Source organism: Strigops habroptila, chromosome Z (assembly GCF_004027225.2).
Source record: "Strigops habroptila isolate Jane chromosome Z, bStrHab1.2.pri, whole genome shotgun sequence".
Classification (NCBI taxonomy): domain Eukaryota; kingdom Metazoa; phylum Chordata; class Aves; order Psittaciformes; family Psittacidae; genus Strigops; species Strigops habroptila.
Genome location: NC_044302.2, coordinates 55,195,958 through 55,221,021, shown reverse-complemented (window position 1 = coordinate 55,221,021; position 25,064 = coordinate 55,195,958). Strand labels below are relative to the sequence as shown.

Genomic DNA, 25,064 nt, shown 5'->3' with positions numbered 1-25,064 from the left:
CAGAAAACTCTCTACTGTAACTGTATTCCAAAATGATACTACAGCTTTTTACAAAACTGCTTGTTTTTAAATTTAAAGGATTCTAAATGTACTGAAATTTACAGGAAGTAAAGAAAACCAAAGCATGTCAGTTCTAAGAAGCTAAGTTTATCCAGTTGTCCAAGATGTAACTAACCTTTTGCGTATTTTCTCTACAAAGATAACTTAATTGTCTTTCTGAAAATACTGCTAAAAGAAGCATTTCCTTACGAGGTCACACATCTGAACACAAATGCAATTATCAAAACATGACCTATTTCTGAAAAGCAAAAGGTAGAACACATTTTAAATGAGATTACAGCATTAAACTTGGATAGAAAAAGAATAAAGTGAGAGATTGGAAATACTGTTCCCTGGCTATCTAGCATTCTGTAGTGGCAACTAATAAGTTGAAAATTGCTTCTCCTCTTCAACCATCTCACAATATTCTGGTTGTTACTATTTTCAATATACAGGTTCATTGCAGTAATCAAATACAAATACTGTGTTCCACTGGTTCTACAAAAATTATATTCTGTAATACCAGATCACTTCTTCAGAAGAAAAAAAGAATTGAGAACCTCTGACTTGCTGTAAAATGAATTTTCACTTCTACTTGTACAGGCATTACACAGCATGACACCTTGTGCACTCACCTAATTTATAAAATCCACTTTTTCGTATTCTCTACTAGTTACTGATGGAGGGACCCACATTTTAAATTGCTCTGCAAAGACCCTTCATTAAAATGTTACATCCATCCTATAAATACATCTACTGTTGGCATGTGCTCAAACCCAGCAATGCCTCAAAAATGTATACTATTGGAATACACCACGTGACTGAAAAATAAGAGCTACTTATATAGCATATATGTCCAATCATACATGATAGGAAAATTGACCAATAACATTAGAAGTGATATCTCAATGTTCTTCTCTAATGCTGTAGAAAAGCCTTTTAAAAAATGAACTGGGAGATGGTCAAATATCATGTAACCATTAAAGAATCTTCTAGTGACTGTTCCGTCTAGTGTTTTAAAGCAGAAATGGCAAAATGGCAGGACAGAGGGAGTAAGGACGGAGGGATGGAGAAGGGGGAGAAAGAGGAGAAGTGGAAGGGGAGAAAGACACTCCACCTAAGAAAAAGTTTTGTTATACTATTGTTCAAGGGTTATGCTCAAATTCTTTCTCGTTTCCAACCTGCAGCATGTGTAATTGCTGTTTTACATTTCCTCACAAACCCTCCTATCTAGGTACTTCAGTGACCTAGATTCTCAAATATTAATTCCACTTACAAGTTCATGCTCCCTTCTTGAAAAAGAGACTAGAGATCAATGAATGAAAGTACTCACACTGGTTTCCTAAAGCTCCAAGTAATTCACTGTTAGCACGATGACATACTGTAAACCTTTTAGATAACACTAAAAATTTGCTCACATATTCAGTAGTTAAATATTCTCACAGGAACCTTAATGAAGTTGAAGACAAACAAACATTTGTCTTAAAGTCTTTTCAACTCTGAAGCAAAATAAAGCATTAAATCACTGTGTATATTTTCCAGTCATTCAGTACAGAATTATGAATCCAAATAGTTGTTTAGACTTCAGGAATTTTTGCACTTTAAAAAATCAAGAATAACTGATTTTTTTTTTTTTAATATGTATTTCCTGATCATAGAAAAATCTTAAAACATGTTGCCCCTTCTTAAACATTAATAGCAGCTCAGAAAGTATTTCCAATAACTTCAGTCCAAAAAAGACTGAAAAAATACTACTTAGAGCTAAGGAGGCCTCCAAAAAATCTTATAAAGTAACTAACTAGAAAAACTTGTTGCCTCTTGCTCAGCATTCCAATAAAAAACACATGCCAGCATGACATACAGTATCAACTGCAGGAAATCAATTATGTATTCACTTGACAATACTTCATGATTTTACATATTTATTTAAAAAGCACTGAAGATCTGCTTTGCTTCAAAGATAACACATTAATTCAAGGACACAAGTTGTCTCTGTTAAGTACTTAATTGAAGACTCGTTCAGTAATCTGCCATTTACCTGCAAAATCATACTGGTTTCCATTCTGCCAAACCAAGATCTGACCCAGTGTTAATAAGGAAATGCATCTAAAAACATTCGCTAAGAAATTATTTATTACTCAGTTTTGAGCCAGAATTTCAAGTGACAAAATACATTGCATGTATACACCGAATGTATAAAATTAATTGCCTCAAACATGGCTCACTTGACCTCCTTTGACAAATTCACAATAGCCTGTTGAAAATCAATTATATTAAAACTAATCAGCATAGATGTAGAAACATAATGATGTGATGGTGAATTCATAATATAAAATTTACAGAGAAATTACTATTCTTAAAAATTGGTACAAGTCAATTAAAATCCCAAACAGGTTTTACTACACCAGAACAAATGCATACTAAACAAAATTTTAGAAAGCCTTCGTAGCTAATTTTGTATCAACAGCTGATGTTTAACATGTTTCTAAAACGTATTAAAGACTGTATTAATTATACGAACCACAAGAATGCAGTAGTAAAAATTAAGTTCTAAAGTATTTGGATGTCACTGAACAACTCCATCCTTTATGAAAACAGGAGGGCACATGACCTCTCTTTCAGCTGAGATTTAGCTTTTTCTAACATTCTGAAAATAAGTTCAAACTCACTTAGGAACATTTTAAAAGAAGTAATGTACCATGATTTGTATTTATCAATATAAATAGTTGTGGATACCTGTCAAGAATCAACCAAGCAAGTTTATGTCATTCCTCTGATCTAGCCCTTTTCAGGTTACAGTTGAAATAACATTGTTCAAGGGAGATGTTACATACCCATTTCGTTAATAGTTGCTCTTGCTTTTGAGACAAAAGAGCTAACTTCACTTGAGTGCATTTTTGCTCTTTCTTTAAGGTCAGCACCTGAAAGTGACATTTCGCATACGTTAGCAAGCTGTAAACAGTACTACAAATACATTTTCATAAGTAAAATACTCCTGCATGCCCAAAAAATTAAGTTTACTTTAAGAAAAAGACAGTTCAAATTGGTCACATTCATCTCCCACAGATTTCAAGGAAAACACGGACTATTTATCAAAGGAAAACAAAAACAAACAAACAAAAACAACCAACCAACCAAAAAACCAACAACCAAAAAAAAAAATCAAATTACCCACCACCGGATCTTCACTGAGTATATTCTTCCCGGCGACATTTCCTCTTTTCCCAGAATAGTTCATGAATAATAGCATTTACGCTTTTATTTTCTCAACTGTGTCACAAAGTCTGATAAATTTGTGGGTTTTATATTGTGCTCTTGTTATTCTTTCATTGGTAGATAATAAAATAGCTAGGGTTCATGTTTTTACATTAAAAAACTACATTTATCTAAATAAAAAAATCTACAGTGGACCTACTACCATTTTTCAACCCACTTTACGGAAATGTATTTTTGAATAAGTTATGCAACATATTTTTTGTTCTTCAGAAAAATAGTAGAATTTTTAATCTATTTCATGACTATAGGAAAATAATTCTGTTTAAAAAGCATGCTGTAAGTAAAGATGGTTACAAAAGTGTGTTTTTAAAAATTTGCTGATACATAAAACCAACATTTTCTCTCATGAATGTGTAAAAAAAAGGAGAATCAGAAAGTAATAATAAAATAGCTAAATGCAGAGTAAGATAGTCAGTTCATCATCCTTATAGACAAAGAATACATGAAAAATACTAAATCTGCATATACACATTTATTCTCTAAAGAAGTGCAACATTCCCACAGCAATTTAGCATGTATTTTTTCCATCTGGTAAAAATGAACCTATAATCTCTTGGCATATGTCTGAAAGGCTAAACACGGTATATTACCAATGCAAAAAACCAGCTTTATGTTTCTCTACCCTGAGAATCAAAATATTACTCGTTCAGGAAAATGCATCATTAATTTCGTAACTCAATTTTAAATTAAGCAGTCATACGCTTCCCCTTTAACATTTCTGGACTTAACTCATGCTAGACCCTCTTAACCCTCTTCATCAAACACTTCTAGATATACTTTTGTTGACAGCATTAGTTGACATTCAGAACTCTAGCCTAGGTCTGAGAAAATCACTATCTCAATCTGACATTTTCTGACAGACATCCAGCTGCTGGATTAAGGTAACATGCACAATAAAGCAACTCTACTTCTCTTCTCCTTCCATCATAGCAAAGCTCCTAATTTCACTAAGACTTTTGTTCTCCTTTTGTGCATGTCAATACAAAAACAATGAAGCATCAGTCCTGACTGCATTTGCATGGTTCCCACTAAATAATGTCAAGTTTAATTTACAGTATCAGACACCTTGCCAAAAGCTTCCAAACAGCCTTCTAAGATATGCCCCAATTGAAGACAATATGACAGGCTAGTTGAGCAGGCAGTATAGAACATGAATTACTGTGGTCAACTGTGCACTGCAGCAAAACTGCAACTGCTGCCTTAGTAATTCACAATGAATGCATACAGAAATTGTGCCAGGTACCTAAAAAGCAAACAAGATTTGCATCCATAAATCTGGATAGAACTCTAAATCATATAAAACTGCAAGCAAGTTTCAAAAACGCATTTTTGTACACGATTCAGTAGCTAAAAGGAGCTTTATAAAACTTCATGACAAAACCTGCTGTAAAGGCTTTATCAGCAAGTGTGCAAATGAAAAGATATCACTTCTCTGGTATCTGTTAATGTCTGGGTTTAGCTTCTGCAACTCTGTCCAAAACACTGCCAATATGAGAACAACAACAACCTGTGTGCTTTGTGAACAAGAAAACTGTATGGCTGAGCAATCTGGCTCAAAAGTTCCACACTATGAAATCCTGTTCACTGGGCATACCCTTTGAAAGTATATAAAAAAAGCTTCAAAAGAGAGGCACTGAACCTAAAAAATATCTCCAGTATTACTGTTCAGAAAATGTACTGTCAGGATAGGATTATGGCAATTTATAGGGTTTGATTTATTCAGATTCATTAAAAAAAAAAAAACCAATGGATTCAACCCAAAAAAGAAACCAAATTCTAAACCAAAAAATACACAAACTGCAGACTTCTTTCATTTAGAATATAAATTTACTTGAAGATATTTAAAGAAATCTATTAAATTTTCAACAAAGAAAGAACAAACTACAAGGAAGCTGCAAAATTAAACTTAATTATTTTGAATACTGGAAAAATATTTCTAGTACAATAACTGATCTTAGTGTCTTAACCAAGTTCTGTAGTCTTGTATTTCCATTTTTAAGTATTTCTCTCTCATAACTGTCAAGGAAATGGAAAAAGTTTCCTACTAAAATAAGAAAAAAACCTTTCCTATTTTAGGCCTCCAAAGTGTAATAATAGTAACTGAGGGCTTTCGCGCAGAAACCATTTGCTGCACTCCAACAGAACACACAAGTTGGCATCCTCTGGTTCACAGGAGATGGACCTGCCACCTACTTAATACTTTTGTTCCTGTTGTAAGATTCAACCACTGATCAAAGAATTCTTGAAGAATTCCTAGATCCATATAGCAGAGAACTATTCACAGGTTTCTTCAAAATCTGTTCTTAAGTCAGAAGTAGGAAAGGTTAAGTTTCTGAATACAGCCATGAAGGAAAAAGAAGTTACAACCAGAGACTTCTGCTCTCAGTTATTGAAATCAAAGATCTCTCCTCTCACCCCAAATTTCCTACTTTAAAGTAACTGAATACAGTATTTGCTCAACTGCTGAGAGAAACAAAGTAGCTAAGCTTTTCAAACCACAAAATCTCTGACAGAAGGAACCTCTGCAACTTTCCCATGGGCCACAGCTGAAATCGCAGACACATTTGGCCTATCTGCTTCCCCACATCCACTCCCAAAACTCTGGGAGCTGTACCGTGTGTCCGTGATTCCACACCACACTGAACGCAAGGCTCCTAAGCTCTCTACCCAAATACATACAGAAGGGGGAACCTGAGCTACCAGTGGGCTGAGGCAAACTAACTGTTGCAGATTTGATTGTAAACTGTAATTATGTCCCCACATCCATCTGGTTTGTACTGAAGCATGAATCATTGTTTCTCTGTATTATGATTTCTGGCGTCTCAATGCTTTGTGGCAGTAATTGATTCTCATCTGCACAGAAACACAGCAAAAGCTAGTCAAGACTAACTGTGATTCTAGGGGTCACGCTCTGCAATTCTCACCTCTCTGCTCCCAGCACTTCACAAACTCTGTTTTAAATGGAGTGCCATTTTCAAATTACTAGCTGTTAGTACATGACAAAAGAGATTTGCAATGGTGAAAGACTACACTGACAGTGCAATCAGCCACGTCCTCCTACAGCTACATTAGGATGAAGACAGGTACTCTCCACTTGTGAATAAACTCTTCTTGAATTAAATTAATTCACAGAAGCATCACTTCCAAATTTACAAAGCAAAGTGGCAGAAGAGAAGCACTTCCCTGCTTGCAAAATACCAGTACAAACAGCAGACTTCTGGAACCTGCTGAGCAGCACGTCTGTAAACTGGTACTGGCAGATCAACCCTTAAAACTACTGTGAGGAAGAGGCATGCTCCTTTCAATACTACCTACACTTCTACTGAGGTTTGTCAATCCAACAGAAAACCTCTGTTTCTTATTTCCCCCCTCAATATTGGAAGAACACAGAAAGGTTACTTATTTCTTCCTTTACTTCCCATAAGTATAAAAACCCTGATGTAATCAATTAACTCTCTTTGCAAGTTTTTAAGCATTTAGCTACCCAATGGTTGGCTGCTGTACACTGTCAGTCCAGAGTTTCTGCAGCATGTGCCTGACTTACATTTCACAATGATGCCAGAGAAAATGTTTATTCAAAAAAGCCAACGGCAGTCCACCAAGATAGGCATATTGCTGTTATTCACCAGAATTTTTCCACCTACGTATCTATACGACAAGGATGGCTATTTAACTTAGAGAACACACCAAAAGTAACTAAGTTTTACAGTGATTACTATGACCTCATGCCTCTTGCCTTATTTGGATATTTTCACACACTTTCTAAACAGAATTTATATACTGTTGAAAAGCTAAGTGTTGTGTTTGAAAAATCTGTTCCAACATCTTTGTATAGCCTCACTTTCCAAATACCATAAATGCCTAGAAATTTTCTTGTACAGTACTGTTCCATACTATGCTTTAACACATACTTCCAGAAGACACCACAAAACATTTAAACTAAAAAGACATAAAATATAATGTTTTATACATCATACTTAAAAATTTAACTTTACTCAACAAATATTTTTATTTAAAAATAAGTCTTTTAGAAATCTGGCACACCCAAATTGAACAGTGAAGTTATTCTACCAAGTGTCAAAAGGTGCCCAAAGTGCCTTTTCTCTGAGAAGAGGAAAGGAAGTGACACATCACAGGCATTTGAGGTAGAATACACTATTGCAGCAATGTTATTTTGAGCTTGCCCTTTGATCTTGCTAAACACAGATCAACCGATTCCATCAGCCCACCAAAAATTCAGTAAGGAAGTGACATCTGAGAGTATCAGAAGATATCCTTTTGCATACTCTGTCCAATTCCTCTGTATCTTGTTGGCAAAAACTAAGAACACTGGAAACTGTAAAGCACAGAGGCACCACCTATAATATGTTTAATAACCCAAAGAAACAGGTTAACGAATTTATGAAGGAAACTTCAAATGCTTTCAACTACGAGTAATTACCTTACCAATTAAAAGCTTAAGAACCATAGCTTATTCCTACACAAAGTAATTAAGCAGACTGTAAATTAATATCCCTACTTCTCTACACAGAAAAATGAACACTTCAATAACTAAATTAAAATACTGAGGCAAATGGCCAACTCTGACACACATTACAGACTAACTTAAAACTACTAGCCAAAAAAAAATACCAACACATAGGATACACGTAAATATCTTTCCTCAAAAGCAGATGTATGCAAGAAATCCATGTTTAGCTGAAATCACTAGTAGAAACCCAATCAACTTTTATGATGTTAGGAATACCTCAAAAGGTAGCTATTCATACATATTTGAGGACAAACACTATAGCCACCTTAAATTCAAACTCAGAAAGATTTTTTTTCTTCTCCAAATTTCCAGTAATTTCAGATATGAAACTTCCACATCCTGAAATACATGCAGGACAACTCAATTCCCCATTTTAAACAGAAACTGCAATACGTCATGAAACAAATATATTTATTTATAGTGTCAAGCCTAAGGCAAGCAAAAATTTGTTTAAATAGAATTAGTGTTTGTTAAATATATATATACAGCACAGTAGTAAATAAGTAAATAATATTATTCTGCTGACAGATACATAGTTCAAATTAATATCCTTAAAAATCCTTTTAATAAACAGAAAAGCCCAATTTAAAATAATAATGTCACCATGTAGATTAATTAAATTTGCTTTCAACTACCATTTTCAACTACCATTTATCAAGCTATATGCTTGACAAACCACAGTACAAAATAAAGCCAACCACTACTGAACTCTCCTGCCTGTGTGAAAGACAAAAAAACCAAAAAGTTTTATGCTTTGAAGACAAAATACGCATGCATACCAGTAAGAATTCCATTGCATCTCCCAGCCCAGCCAGATGCAGGATACTCGGATCATCAATCTCTACCTATTATAGCTACTACGGATTGTATTCTTGAATAAAAATAAGTCCAGTCTGATCAATTAAGAAGAAGCATGCTTCATAAATATTAACTATTCTGGACCACCTTTCACAAAGTAACAAAGAAGATTATCACCTATTTGGTAGGATAACAGAAAAGTCTAGACTGGAAGAAATCTCTGGATATCGCCTGGTCCAACATTTCCAACATTCTGCCAAATGCACAGACCTAGATTAGGTTACTCAGGGTCATTTCAAGTCTTTAATACTGCTGGAAAGGGAAATTCCACCAGTTCTTTGTGGAATCCATTCCTACGTTTAATTCTTCATTAATTTTCTCACAATGAAGGATATATTTTATCTGGATGGAATTCTCTGAAAGCAACTTGTGCCCACTACCTCTTCTTCTGTCACCGTGTACATCCTTGCAAACAGAGTACTTTTCTCTCTACCTACCAGGCACAGGAAAACCAGTTCTCTCTCCTCTCTCTTTGAAGTCATCTGCAAAACTCAGTGAGGGTTCAATCCTACCATTGGAATATTTACAAAGACACTGAACAGCATTACCAGACCCAGCACTGACCCTCAAGGAACTCCACTTGTAACCAGCTGAGAGTTTGGCTTTAAGGTATTAACGTTGTATCATCCTTTGATCTTGGCAGGTGAGCCACTTTTCAGAATCTGTATGTCCAGACTGTATCTTACCAGCTTGTTTACAGGGATGCTAGGGAAGAACATGTCAAATGCTTTGTTAAAGTCAAAGTAGATAGTATCTATAACTCTCCTCTCACCCACTAAATGGTTTCATCACAGAAGGCAATCAGTTTGGTTAATCACAATCTACCCTTGGTAAATCTTAAGCTCGGTTTTCCCAGCCACTTGTCTTCCATGTGCCTGAAACAACTTCCGCAAAAACTTGTTCTATAATTTCCCCAGAGACTGAAGTGAGACTAACTAGTCAGTAGTTTCCCAAATTTTCCTTTTTGCAGATGGGTGAAATATTTGCCCTCTTCCAGTCACTCTTGAGTTACCTTTCAAATATGATAGACGGCAGATTTCCAGTACACCAACTCTGATGCATCCCATCAGATTCTGTTCATGTGCATGTGTCCAACTGGTATGGACAGACCTTCACTGCGTCTTCCTCCACTGTCAGTGGTTTACAGTTTGCTTTGTTGTTGCTTCTTGGCACAGCAACTTGGTAGCTGATCTTTCCCATTCCAAGGCAAAGAAAAAAGGGAATACTTCTGCTTTTTCTGTGTCATTCATAACTAAGCTACCAGCCCCATGCAGCAGTGCACCTTGAACTTCTGCTTGGTACTAATGTATCTACAGGAGTTTTTCCTGTTATTCTTGATACCTTTTGCTAGTTCGAGCTCCAGCTGAGCTTCTTGCATCCTAAGCCTATCTCTGCATACCTGGGCAATATTTCTGTATTACTGCTTGGGAGTCTGTCCCATTTTCCAAAGATAGGGTGAATAAACAACTCCTCCAAAAATACATATAAGGGGTATTTGAGAGATTAAAAGACAGGAAGGAAGAAAGCTTTTTTTTTTTTCTTTTAAGAATAAAAAGGAATATTCAAATCTAAATGTTTAAAAGCTACAGAATACACAATATGAACATGTTGTACTCATTATGCTCTGGTGTATTCCTAAATATTTTCAAGATTTTATATTCATATTGACTCCATCAACACTTACAACATAGTAACTAATTCAGAACATTAAGACATGAAACATCAGTTCATCAAGAATCATGGGGTTTAGTTGTGAGGCATGAGAGATCTGAAGGTTAAGCATAAAGAGAAAGGGAAAAAATATTACTGAAACACCTACTAAACAAAGAACTGCTAGTAATTCGCTTCTGAGGATCTTCTTTGAGTAGTCAAAGGAAAAAAAAAAATCTTACAAAGCACTACAACTTAATTTCTGCCTCTTTGTTCTCTGAGATTTCACATGTTAAACCTTAAATCAAACATGCATCTAACAGGTAAAATTTAAATTAAAGGATCATTTCCACAAAGCTTTATCCCTAAGAGAACAATGTATTGTTGGCAAAGCACTGTTTTGTATAATCATTTTTTTTGTTTGCTTATTCCTTAAAGATAGATAAAAAACTAAGATTCAAATCAACATTGCCTGTGCTGTAGAGTACTCCAAAACTTTTCAATAAGAAAGGAATCCCATGACATTTAGTCTCAGTATCCAAACAGTTTTATCCAAACTCATATTTTTTCAAACTTAAAAGTTTTTCTTCGATACTTTCTTTTTACTTTGAAATTAAACAGACATGATCATCACTTTTACATGGCAAGTATGTAGACCTGGATCTCTACATTTTAGACTTGGATCTCTACATCTCTACATTGCATACTGGGATTTAAAAAAAATAAAATTTAAAAAAAAATCACACTTTAGCAACTTAAAACAAATTAGGTAAGAAATAAAAACCACAATGGTAAAGAAGTCAGTAACATATCACAAAATATCACAGGATCATAGAACAGTTTTGGTTCAAAGGTCATATAGTCCAACTCCCTGCAATGAGCAGGGATATCTTCAACTAAATCAGGTTGCCCAGAACCACATCCAGCCTGGCCCTGAATATCTCCAGGGATGGCGCATCCACCACTTCTCTGGGCAACCTGTGCCAGTATTTTACCACTCTCATTGTAAAGAATCTTTTCCTCACATCCAGCCTGAATCTCCCCTCGTATAGTTTAAAACCATCACCCCTTGTCCTGTTGCAACAGGCCCAGATAAAAAGTCTCTCCCCATCTTTCTTCTAGGCCCCTTTTAAGAATTGCAAGGCCGCAGTAAGGTTTCCCCAGAGCCTTCTCTTCTCCAGGCTGAACAACCCCAACTCTCTCAGCCTTTCTGCATATGAGAGGTGCTCCAACCCTCTGATCATTTTTGTGGCCTCCTCTGGATCCTCTCCAACAGGTCTATATCTTTCCTGTACTGAGGACTCCAGAGCTGGACAGTACAGCAGGTAGGTTCTTACGAGGGCAGAACAGAGGCGAGAATCACCTCCCCTGACCTGCTCGCCATGTTCCTTTGGATACAGCCCAGCACGCAGTTAGCTTTCTGGACTGTGAATGCACATGTCCAATCTTTCATCCACCAGTATCCCCAAGTCCTTCTCCTCTGGAGTACTCTCAGTCCCTGATCCCCCAGCCTGTACTGATACTGGGGGTTGCCCCGACCCAGATGCAGGATCCTGAACCTGGCCCTGATGAACCTCATGGGGTTCACATGGGCCCACCTCTCAAGCACGCCCAGGTCCCTCTGGATGGCATCCCGACACTCGAGCGTGTCAACTGCACCATTCAGCCTGCTGTCATCTGCAAACTTGCTGACACTCAATCCCACTACCTAGGTCGCTGATGGAGATATTAAACAGTACTGCTCCCAATTCAGACCCCTGAGGGACGTCACTTGTCACTGGTGTCCATCCAGATACTGAGAAAATACTAAGCAGATGCTGAAAATTTTCTCATGTAAAAGGGAATGGAGTACTCCAAAAGTTATATGTAAGTATTCAGAATTCAATTTTTCAGATGCAGAAAATTCTTAGAAAGTCAGCACACTATAAAGATCCAGAATGATCTGAAATTAATGTGAGAGTACATATATGCTCATGATCATTAGGAAGAAATTTTAGTATGTAACGTATAAGGAACCAAAAAAGTAAAATGAGTGCATTACCATGGGACTCAGGCTTAAGAGTGAATAAATAATACACTTGAAAGCTGGCTCTGAAGCCCCAAACAGTTATAAGCAAACAGTCACTGGCTAAAAAACAGACCCTGCCCTTACACCTATCCAACTGGGTTGTCTCCCAGTCTTTGTATGGTTGCACAAACATACTAAGGAGGTTATGATACATTTTTCATAATTGCCTGTTAAATAACATTTCATATAAGAAACTAGTTCACAACATATGGTTATCACAAGGTTTTTAAAGCAGCAGACTTCATAATTCACCTTTCATAACTTAATTGCTCTAGTAATCATTTGCTTTATTGAACAGCAGCCATGAATCCTACTGCACACCAGTACAGACACAAATTTTTGCACACACTACCTGAACTGAGTACAAAATAAAATGTAACTTTGATAAAAAGCAAGGTGTATTCAAAATTTCAAAACAAAATGAGCAGAATGCTGGCTGCAGTCATTTTAGTCAAGGGAAAAGCAGTTTGAGATGAGGGATGCTATGTGTGTTTCTACGTAAGGAAGTAGTTAAAATGAATAAAATTACATTTTTTCATTAAATACCTTATATTCTTGAAGCTCTCTAAATGTGGATGTATGATTTTTAAAGTAAAATCTGATACTGATACTCTTCCATATAAGATTTGCTGTCATGATTTACTAGCATGGTTTGGATATCTGCACCTTTTGCACATATCCTCTCTGTGTCACAGAAAAGTTCCTGAAAATCATCAAACTATGAAGAACAAACAAAATGTCTGAAATTCCTGTATATCTGAGCCTTTGGCAGGATGCCAGTCCTGAGCATTCCCTCTGGAAAAATGGCAGTCTTGTAGCTCCACTGCTATAAGTTATCTTGTATCTTGCAATAATTTACACCCAGATCAGCAGATTCGAACCACTAGCTGCTAAATCAGTTCCCATAAATGGGTTATTTCAGAAAGTACAATTTTTGGAGATTTTTACTTTTCTTTTTTTTTTCTGTTAAGCTTTTGAATCTCAAGCTTTTCTTAAAAGGCCAAGGTGCTAATTCAGACAGTTTTCCTCCTCAAACACAGGAATCCTAAATATAAATGATCCTAATTTTATATACAAATGTTCTACAATCCCTTTTCAATGCCTATGCAAATTCAAACCAGATATAGATTAAAGTCAGCTGGCTCTTTTTCCATCCTGTCTGTCCGGCTCTAAGTTTAGAAGCACCCAGCAATATTCATCCTGTTAACCTTTTCTGCCACAATAAAGGCAGCTTATACCTCACATGCCATTCCTGAATTCACCTTCCCTTGCAGAAAGGGACAAAAAAATAATTATTATAACGGTCTTAATCTCACATCTTAGGAAAAAAAAAAAAAAAAAAAGCCAATTTTTTACCAAACACCAACCAGGTTTTTTTGTGACACTTCCATCATCCAACAGTCACTCCCTAGACCCTAGTATCCTCTTATGGAGCCAAAACATTGCATACCTATCACAACAGGGCTTCCTGCAGTTTCCCCAATGGCACATGAAAGAGACCAGTAGTGGCTGGTGGAAAGATACAAGAACAGGATAGTTACCTGTTTCCAAACAGCATGTTAAGTCAATATTAACTTTGATTCTGTGCTACACCTCACTTTTAGTGACCTATGTCAGGCTAACAGTTCAGGACTAGCAGAAGATAGGCAGATAGGAGGCATCACCCCTTGACTCTCAGAAAGATAAAAAAGGAGAAGACAGTGGTGGCAACAGTGAAGGTCACCCAGTAAGTGGCTAGGAACCACAAATACAGACCTCTAGAGTGATCAAAGCATGACAGACCTGTTCATCCCATGTTCAAACAGTCCCTCATACAACAGCCCAGCTACTTAAACATGGCAAGACCATGAGTTTCCACCTCACATCATGGTAATGATATCAGCATTTAATAAAAACAATGTGTGTGGCAATTATTACTCAACAGAGAACCTTTTTCAAAAAAAAAAAAAAAGAAAGAGTAAAGCTACTTCCTTTACCACGTGTATTTCTACTTCCACAATAAGCATTACAGACATACTTCTTTAATTCAGTCATTCTGGTAGTCTGAAAACTCAACTACCCAACTTCCTCAAATCATTTTTCATTTTCAGATTCAACCTTCACTAACAGAACTTCTATATTATGCCTATAACATGATGTGCACTTACTTTCTGGTAACGAAACATAACTGAATTCTCATACAGAATAATGAAGTTCAAACTAGACAACCATAAAAGTTTCATTTTTTTACCACACTATTTAGCTCCATGCTAATGGTGGAATCATTAATTATGATTTCTGTTTATTCTGCACCTTCCATAAGAAAATCCTCTGAAGAGATCAGCACCAGAGTTCTTAGGTTTTAAACAACTAACTCAACAGAATAAGAATGTCTGGCTATTTTAACACCACTACTACTCAAAAAATACCATTAATGTAGCACCACATCTCATTTGTATCAATTGTAACAGCTTTACCATGAGTCCGCTAGTACAAGTTGTTTGCCAGACAAGTAACACAATTTTCTTCCGTCTGATTAACAAGCAGGCATTCCTAAACTTGCTAGTGCTAAGATTCTTCAACTTTCTTCTTTAAATTAATAGTGATATTCAGGTTGAACATACTTCATAAATAGTACACTCAAAATCTTGAGCAACCTGCTGTTTATTCCACTTTGATTTCTAGTAAATTAATCAGAAAAAGACATCCTCATTCCACTACTACAGATGACTGACTCCAATCTTTTGCATATACCATATATTTAACCACTGCACATATGTCTTTTTAAATGTTAAAAGGAATTGAAAATGCTGGGTTTATCTGTTTTGATTAGTGATAATCACAAAAACAGTTAACTATCAGCACACCCAGTTTTATGATCTGTAAATAGAAAAGGAGGAAGTGTTCTAAAAAAGTGGTAAAAAAGAGAAAGTCAGAATCTCTTCTAAAGAAGTCCTAAAGTCAGTATTTAGGCATAAATCCTATTAAAGACAGGAGGAGTTCTTCCTGAGAAAAACCACAGTTAACAGTGCCAGTGGAACAGTTAAAGCAGCAGGTAAATAATACCTGTAGTATATTAAAATAAACACACCTTGTGAAGAGTATCTGTAACAATAATCATGACTCCCAGTTACAAGATGATCCTCCTTCGCATACAGCAGGCTGCAAACAAAAGTGAGGTAAGACTTGAAGTAATGGCCTTAGAAAGCGTAGATGAGGTAACTACCGAGTTTGACTGGGAACCTTTTCAAGCTATAGCAGGTGAGAAGAACAAGGACTTCTGTGGGGAAACTCTAACCTTGAAGACTTTTCTTCTCCTGTTTTAAGACCTAGAGCTCAGCTTTAGCCACTTTAAGACTATTCAGAAAGCTTTAAATCTTGAACTCAAAAACCAAAATGCATTAAAATGGCTGGCATTCCTAAACAAACATCTCTGGCTCATATTAATACTGAGCCAGCACTCAAGGCCAAAGTCTTGCCATTCCACACAGTACTTTGTGAAAGTAAGGACTAGTAAGCATTCCAGCCATGACCAGGAACATGTCTTAATTATGCTTTGTTCATACAAAAGTCAGACAGGAGAACAACAGCTGCAATTCTATTTCTCATAAGCACCGAGTAAAGCAGCTCAGAAGTACTTCCCCTTATTCCCAGTGTCCCCAAAGTGCCTCGGAAAAATAAATTAAAGTGCTTCCAAATAGCAATATTTCCCATCCATTGAGCATATTTTCAGCACCGATGTTGCAAACTCAACTCTATTTTTTAAGGACTTGTTATTTTAAAATACTTCAGAGCTATTTGATCTCTTCTATTTTTAAAAGACTGTCCAATAGACTTGTCAGCAAATTACTTCAGCAAAAGAAAGTAAAGGAAAGAAGATCCAACGCTGGAATACTACCTGCCATCTGGAGGGGCTCAGCAAATTATACATATTGATGGTACTTGAGCCTAGAGCTCAATCACTTAAAAACCATGTCCATCCACATGCAGTCAGTAAGTTCCAGCTGGTGACAGAACTCCACAAAGAAACCGTACAATACCAACAATAGCATATTTTAGACCTAAATTTCTTATATCCTACAAAACTCTGCTGTTTCACTATTAACATAAACTACAGACATCAGCTTGGAAAATACTTCGGGACATTGTCGACAACTGCATATCTGCCCTTTTTATCATTAAATAGCTCTTGGTGAACTGTCTTTTGACAGTTGAATTTTCAACTTTTGACAGTGAATTTTGACTAAAACAGGTGGGATCCTAAAACTGAGAGTCACAGCATTTCTTTTAAATTTCTTTTGGTGTAAGACAATAAAGAGTTGCCTGATCTGTATAAACAGACATATATGTATATTTATATTTATATTTATTAAAACATACATATGGGATCAGCATTTAAATAGGAAAAAAGGTAAAATTTTTACAAGGAGAAAATTATCTAAAGAAAAATTTCATAATTTCTTAATTTTTCATATTACCTGTATTACTCTTCCAAAGGAAAACATTTTGAAAAGCACAAAACAAATGTCCACTAACTGCATATAAAAAAACTAAACTACACACAAATCATACCATTTTCACTATAGCCAGATCTCCACCTTTTCCTACATCACTGCATGAACATATTGTAATTGTGAATTTTAAGCACCTCTATGCTGTATTTATGTGGATTCAGTATTTTGTTCTCCTCTAGCTTTAAAGAGCTGCAAATTCAATCTAGATGCTGGATAGCTTTTACCGCAGTAAACCTAAAACAAAGGTGTCATTGAAGGAAACCAGTGCAAGTAGCAGGCAAAGACAAGAGAAGAGAGGGTAAAAAAATATATATATAATTAATCACTGAATTTTTTCTTCATATTTGTGGCAATTAGCACACACATATATATAGTTGCATTGCGTGTTGCTCTATGGCATTTATGGAAGGAAGAAGATACGAAAGTAACTGTTGTAAATATTCTTAAGATGAAAATGCCATAGATTCATCTATGTCTAAATACTTCTGCTACATGACCATTTTATTCTTTTCAAAAGCAAGTGGAAAATAATTCTTTACCATGCAATAACTATTTTTGCCATGTGTTGCGCACATGTATTCTATTTCCAGCACACATTACCACCAAGCACATGAGATCAGATTATTTTTTGTCAGAACGTTTTCTCAGCTAAGGATATAAATGGCAAAGCAGGCTCAGCTCCCTCACCAGTAAAGAAACCAGGTGCCACAGGCACTTAGCACACCAGGGTAAAGGGTTAGTTAGCTAGCTTACCTCAGAGAACTGTAAAGAAAACCAGCAGCCTTTCTTCACAAATCAAGATGTCAAATACCCACAGATGTGACATGAATATTTCAAATGGAGGTGACTATTCAATTTGACTTAATATTTAAGGAAAAGACGTGGACCTTGGACACCACAGTGGAAAGACAAATGGTCAGACTTTAGAATAGAAGTTAAAAGGAGTTAAGTTCATCATCTAAGAACAAATGCACTTACCAATAATGCCCTGGGTAGCAGAGACCTAGCCAAAGGTTATCCTTATGAACTCAGTATTAACATGGCAAATCAATAAACTGCAGCTTTCTGTTAAACTGATCTTCACCAGGTTTTAGCCACACAGTTTTTAACCATTTCATATGAAGTATAGATGAGTTAGTCTAACTTCTGACAAAAAATGGACCCACATGCATGCCCTGAAATGGTAGCAAAAACTTTAACCAACATCTGAAACTAAGTTTGCAGCTTTTGAGATGATGTAGGAGAGTCTATGGCAGACATAGAATTTACACATAATAGGGATTTTATAGCTTTCTTTTAACCAGGATTCGAAGATGATTAGAATAGTGAGAATGACATTAACTAAAATAGCAACATTCCATCATAATCATGTTCAAATGAGTTTGGTACCATGTTGGAGTCAACCAAATTGCTCAATACCCCTACAGACCCTTTCATCATCACCAAAACATGAACAACTTGATATGACTAAAAGACGCAATTATGTCTAATAAAGTCCTCTGTTTAATGTGCAATAAATAAAATTCCATTTCAAAATATGCAAAGCTGTCTTGGTCATCTAAAATACATTTGAGAAGTACAAGCAGCTCGGAAAGACAGCTGAAGTTCCTGAATTGTCCTAATGCAGGTTAGGACACTAACCCGTCTTTCCAGAGAGCCAAAAAGAAAATAAATGTCTTCACTCTTACATACAGAGAACTTTTTCTCAATCCCAAAACTTGAAATGAAAGACATAAAACAAAAGCACATTGCTGATGCAGGCCAATACAAAAAGACAGCCAAACAGCATTCTGTAATTTAGGAATGTATCTCAAACTGGTAATCTAAAACTTAATTCCCCAAGGTACTGCAATTCGAGACTCCCATAAAAAACTGCAACTGTCCTCAGGTAAAGCAGTGAGAGTAACAATCCACATAAGGCATCTCTCAAAGTCTGCACACACTGCCAATCATGAAGGGTTAGAACTACAGAAAGAATCTTTTCCTAAAACCTATGTTTCTACCTGAAGAGTGCCAAAGATATTTTTGGATTAAGAATAGCTAAATAACACCTCCCTAAATACTGAGTTCTTAGTTAGAGTTCACCACCGCAGTCTGAAAATAGAATGGGTGAAAAGAATAACCCTCTAGGGCTGCAACACCTGTTGGAACAGGCTTAAAATTACTTCAAGCACCCCACTAGCAAAGTTAAAAAGGAGCATGGTAACATAGTAGCATTAGTATTCATTACTATACAGGACATTTTTGGAGCTCCCACAGCTAATTGATTTCATTGCTGGTGTCACACAAAACTAGAGTTGTGTACTGGGTTTGACTCTGGCTGGCAGGTAAGCCCCTACACAGTTGCCTGCTCACTCCCCACCAGCAAGAAAGAGAAGAGAAAGGGAACAGCAAAAGGAAGGGAGGTGGGGAGCCACCTCATGGGTTGAGATACAGGAAGTTTAATAAGTACGGGGGGGGGAAAGGGGTAAAACAAATTATGCAAGAGCAGTGACCCCCTATGAGCAGACCAATGCCTCGCCAGTCTTAAGCAAGGTCTACTCTGGAGAAACAGCTTCCCAGTTTTACTGCTGAACCCAATGGCATATATTATGGAATATTCCCTTGCTCAATTCCTGTCAGCTGTGCCAGCTGTGTCCCCCCCTAGCCTCTTGCCCGCCCTCAGCTGACTCACTGGCAGTGAGAAACAGCAGGGACTTCGATGCTGTGCAAGCACTGCTCCGTGGCAGCTGGTGTCTTACCAACGTTGTTTTGGTCACCAATCTAACACACAGCGCTATCTGGGCTGCTATAAAAAAAACTAACTCCATCCCGGCCATGCCCAGTACAAGTTTTAAAGATAAAACCACTAGTACCCAAAGGCTTTGTTAGCACATAGGTCAACCACAAGTGAAACAAGTCAAAATACTTATGGAGAGCTACAGGAAGCTGATATGTAGAAGGATATCAGAGGACCCACTTGAACTGCCCTGTGACTTCACAGAGCCTAAAGATACCAGTGAACTCTGCATAGATATTCCTGTAGCTTTAGATATTAAATTGATAGTTACCTAGCTCTAATACATTTGCAGGAATCGACACAGCCTATTGCTTGCTTAAAGATGACACAGGATGCCAGATTAAGGGGTTTCCTGAACAGGAGAATCTCAAGCATACTTTGATACACACAGAGATACCAGAACCAGTCTGGTGATGGTTATCCAAGTTTCCAGTTAAGTCTTTTTTACTACAGGCAAGTTCATCTGCACATCTCTATATTACACATGTAGGTAATTACAAAAATTTCTTCTATGGCGTCATGTACACTGATAGTCATCTAATTATAAGCTTCAATGATACAGGATAGTAAAAAAAAAAAAGGTGTAATGCATTTAAGCAAGTAGCTGTACACAGAGTTCAACACAACTCCTAAGCAGTGCCACAAGGACAAATTCCAAAAGTCAAATTCAACAACCATGTGAAATGCAAGAAGTCATCTACACATGTAAGCTAGAAAAAGTGTGCTTATATAAACCTGATAAAAATACTATAAAACATACTTTTTAAACCAAAATTTAATGCATTGCAGTTGCAGTAGATGCATAATATAGCAAGTGTGGATTGGAGATCTATTTCCAATCCATACAAGCTGCAATAAGCCAGTTACATCACCAAAGGCATCTACAGATCAAACCTTAAAGAAGCATATTAAAAAAAAGATGGCATATACAGACCAAAACTATTTCCAATTAGTTTCTAGACATTGAAATAAAAAATTTGGATATATTATATATCCAGAAAGCAGAGCCTCTTTATAGGAGGAACTGGAAAAACAAATTGTCCAACTACCTAAGGACATCCACTGCATAACATAGTTTTCCCAATATAAAATGTTCTGCATCCATCTGGTATCTTTTCCATTTTAATTTAGTCTATTCTGGTAAAATCCACTCCAGAAAAGACTTCGCTATTTGAAAATTCATTATAGCACTTTCAGTAAGCCCTCCATCCATGCACATTTCATTATTCTAGGTACCCAAGAGAGATGCCTTTCACTGCTTCATAATCATGTTGACAAGACGTTACTTTCATTTAAATTCTGGGACACACTTGAAGAAGTGTCTCCACAGCTTCTGCCTGTGTCAGGTTTGCAAATCAAGTCACTACAAATTTCTACTCAGGAGACTTGTGTATCATTTCTGTAACTAACCAAAAGACATTGGGCATTGTGTCAGTTTCAAACGCCTCACAAAACTGAAGAAGTTCTCCAGCTGTTAAGGATCCTATTTAATTTGCTTATTTGCGAGCTACACGGTTATACTTGTTCTCATTTAAAGAAATGACACTCAGACATCTGGTTATAGAAGTCTTAGCTTTAAAGCTAGGCTCAAATCCTCTATTTTCCTTTAAAAAAGCAAGCTGCACTTCCAGAATTTTCAATGAACTTAGTATGAACTAGTTGTAGGAAGGGAACTCAAAATGGTCAAGTGTATCACAGAATCATAGAATGGTTTGGGTTGGAAGTGACCTTAAAGATTATCTGGTTCCAACCCACCTTCCACTAGACCAGGTTGCTCAAAGACCCATGCAACCTGGCCTTGACACTTCCAGGGATGAGGCATTTGTCTCCCTAGGTTTTCTCTACAGCTACTCAGAAGAGAAGATACCCTGGAGTACAACTCTGACTGCCACATGCAGAATCCAAACAAATAAATTTATCTTTTCACCAGTATATTTATGCTTTGTGAATACTTCTCCAGAACGTAACAAAAAATCATTTCATACCTAACATTTCAATTTTTTAATTTTAGGCATGCTAATTTGATCAATTTTTTTCACATCTTAAGATAATTTAAGGGCTTTTGGAAAGTCATTCTTGTTTCCCATTACCCTCCACCAATTAAACTAAAGAACTGACCAAATGCCACTATCTCAGAAATACATCTTCTACTTAGAATTTAGTGTTTTTAATATTTTTAGGTTGTTTTCAATGAAAAAAAAATCAAAAAAAAGCCACATCTATTGTGTGCATCTATTCTAATGGGTTAAAAGCCTGAGACAATTCATTAAACTATTTAAACAGAGTAGTTAAAAAAAATTTCTTTTTTCAGCGATTAAAACTTACAACCTCGCTATGTTCTCCAATAGTCAAAGATGCACTTTAATTCTGCACTTATACTTTCCAGCTGAATGACACCAAGAACGGCATAGCCCATTGTGTCAGTCTGTATTACAAAGTCCTGCCTTAGTTAACCCTTACACTAGTAAAGCACTAGCTTGATCATTCCTATAAAGGCACTGTCCACAAAAACATTGATTCTACTTGGCAAGAATCACCATGCAACTACGGGACCAATTCAGACAGATCTGGGGTTTCAAGTAAATCTTAAGTAATAACACAAATCTCAAGTCCAAGATGGCTTCCATTCTAATGGGGAAGGAGAAAGAAGAATGCTTATGAATCCTCTATATTAACATTTTTTAAACAGTGTCACAAGCCACACAAGAGACAAAATGGTCAGATGTTCTGTTTCATCAGCTTGAAAAGGCAAATCTCAAAATTATATCAATCAAGGAAAACACTGCTAAAAAGATGGCGCTCTAGCTGGCTTTCATAATTTCACTAACGGCCTGATATTTGTTACTCATCAGCTTTGTGCTCACAAATGACAGTGAGCTACAGTCTACAGCTCATTCAAGACCAAAAAAGGAAGAAAAATTACATGAAAAGATCTAGCACTCCAGCTGAACACAACCATTTACCAGAAACTTTAAGTTTTATGCTGTGGCAATATTAGCTATGAATAAAGTTGTTTTCACTTCCACTAAAGCCTATGAAAAACACGAGAAAAGTACACAGTGGTTGAAAGTACTTTCAATTCAAGTAGTCTTCAAACAGTGAAAAACGGTCTCTTTTAGACAGAAATATAATGTTTTTATTAATTGCTCCTGGCACTGAAGAAGTAACTAAACTAAAGCTATCATTAGAGAACTTACAAACTAGAGGAAACAGACACACAATATTTCATAGACAACTGCATAGAGCACATAATATAGGAAGAGACATCTTAACAGATGTCCTACACAAGCCTGATGAAAAGAATCTTGCATCACAAGTAAGGGATGAAAAAAAGAACCAAACAGCTACAGATTTAGTTTCTTCTGCTGAAGGTAATCCACTTTAGATTCTGTAATTAGTACAGTACTAATCACACAGTACTGGTTGCTACTCACTCAACTGGAGAGAAAGCTTTCTGACTACTTTTATTTAGCCCATTTTTTAAGCAAGTTTCTCTAAGGCTTCATACGACACGTCCATCCTCAATTTCATAGTTCCTCAAGAAAAAAGGTCTTGCCTCAGTATATTTTTTTTTTTTTTTTTTTTTTTGGCAAATCCATAATAACTGGATGTGGTGGGTTAACTTTGGCTAACTGCCAGGTGCCCACCACGCCACTCTCTCAGTTCTCCTCAATAATATGGGGAATAAACAAAATTAAAAGCTTGCAGGTTGAGATAAGCACAGAGATCACTCACTAATTACCACGGTGGGCAAAACAGGCTCAACTTAGGAAAGACGGATTTAACTTACTGCCATCTGAGTTGGATAGCAAGAAACACACCAAAAAAAAAGAAATCTAAAAACATCTTCTCCCACCCTTCCTTCTTTCCTGGCTCAACTTCACTACTAACTCTTCTACCTCTTTCCCCACTGCTGAGCAGTGCCAGGAGGATGAGGAATGGGGCTTGCAGTAAGACCATAACACTTCTCTGACACTCCTTCCTCCTCAAATTTTTCCACAGCTCCAGAACACAGGGTACCTTCCATGGGATAGAGTTCTTCATGAACTGCTTTAACATGGGTTCCTACCCATGGGCCACAGCTCTTCAAGAACTGCTTCAGCATAGGCTTTCATGGGGCGCAGTCCTTCAGGACCAGACTGCTCCAGTGTGGGTCACCCCCCACTGGTCTCACCTGCCAGAAAATCTGCTCCTGCATAGGCTACTCTCCACAGGCCTGTCACAGCTTTTGCCAGGAACATGCTCCTGCAAGAGCTCTTTATGGGTTGAAGCTTACTTTAGGGCATGTCCCCCTGCTCCAGCATGGGGCTCTCCACAGGCTCCAGAAGATGATCTGCTTCACCATGGACCTCCACAGGCTACAGGGGGACAGCCTGCCTCACCATGGGCTGCAGGGGAATGAGTTCAGCATGTTCTCTGCCTCTTGTACTTGGAGCACCTCCTCCCCTTCCTGTCTGTAGAGCTGTTTCTCTCACATTTTCTTCCTCTTCTCTCTCTCACAGATGCTGCATATGGTTTTACTATTTCTTAAATATGTTAATGCAGAGGTGCTACCACCACCACTGGCAGGCTCGGCTTTGGGAAGATATGGGTTCATTCTGGAGCTGGCTGGAGCTCGTAGTGTCCAATACAGGGACAGCTTGTGGTCTCTTCTCACAGAGGCTACCCCCCTGCCACAAAAACCTTGCCATATAAACCCAATACAGTGGTTTAAAAATTCTATTCCCCACTACAGAGTAACTTTAAGAAAACTGAATATATATATAAAAAACAAAAACTTTCCTATACAAGTCATTGTTATTACCAATGAGAAGGCAGACAAGCGATTCTTAGCTGAAAGTTTTATTGCTGATGAGAGCTGATTTAAAGACTGCACTAGCACTGACAGTTTCACCCAACTTCCTACCCCACTCCATGTGCCTGTTTCCTCAACAAGAATGGATCACTCTTTTGGAGATAAAGAAAACAAACACAGCTATATTCTCACATTCTTTCTGAAAAACTTCCTGGAAACCTCCCATTTGTATTTCTTCTGCAACTAGAAGGCATACATATACTTATTTATTTTTGCTGCATTAACCAGGCATGCAGCTATCTACTGTGCCACCATGTGCTGCTTTAACTACAAGCAATTTTTATTTGATCATCTTCCAGTACCTTGTTCTACAGTTAGTCACAAGGTTATGGTAAACATGGGAAGAATAACATACATGAAATAGCACTCTGAACTCATATGAAATACATTCCAATATTAGAATCATGAAAGTGATCAATTAGGAATGCAGCAGCTCTGCCATACGTAAGGCCAAGAATAAACTTTTCCTTCAGATGAGTTTTTCTAGCATTCAAAAATCCACAGTCCTTCCAATT

The 25,064-nt window shown here is 36.9% G+C and overlaps 1 protein-coding gene across 1 annotated transcript in view; it reads right to left on the bottom strand.

Moving 5' to 3' along the window:
* The window catches only part of AUH (AU RNA binding methylglutaconyl-CoA hydratase), a 115,525-nt gene that overhangs the window by 76,093 nt on the left and 14,368 nt on the right, over positions 1-25,064 (bottom strand). Inside the window, exon 4 of the mRNA XM_030511892.1 lies at positions 2,874-2,960. Within this exon, the coding sequence (XP_030367752.1) occupies positions 2,874-2,960 (87 nt within the window). The remainder of the gene's footprint in view (positions 1-2,873; positions 2,961-25,064) is intronic.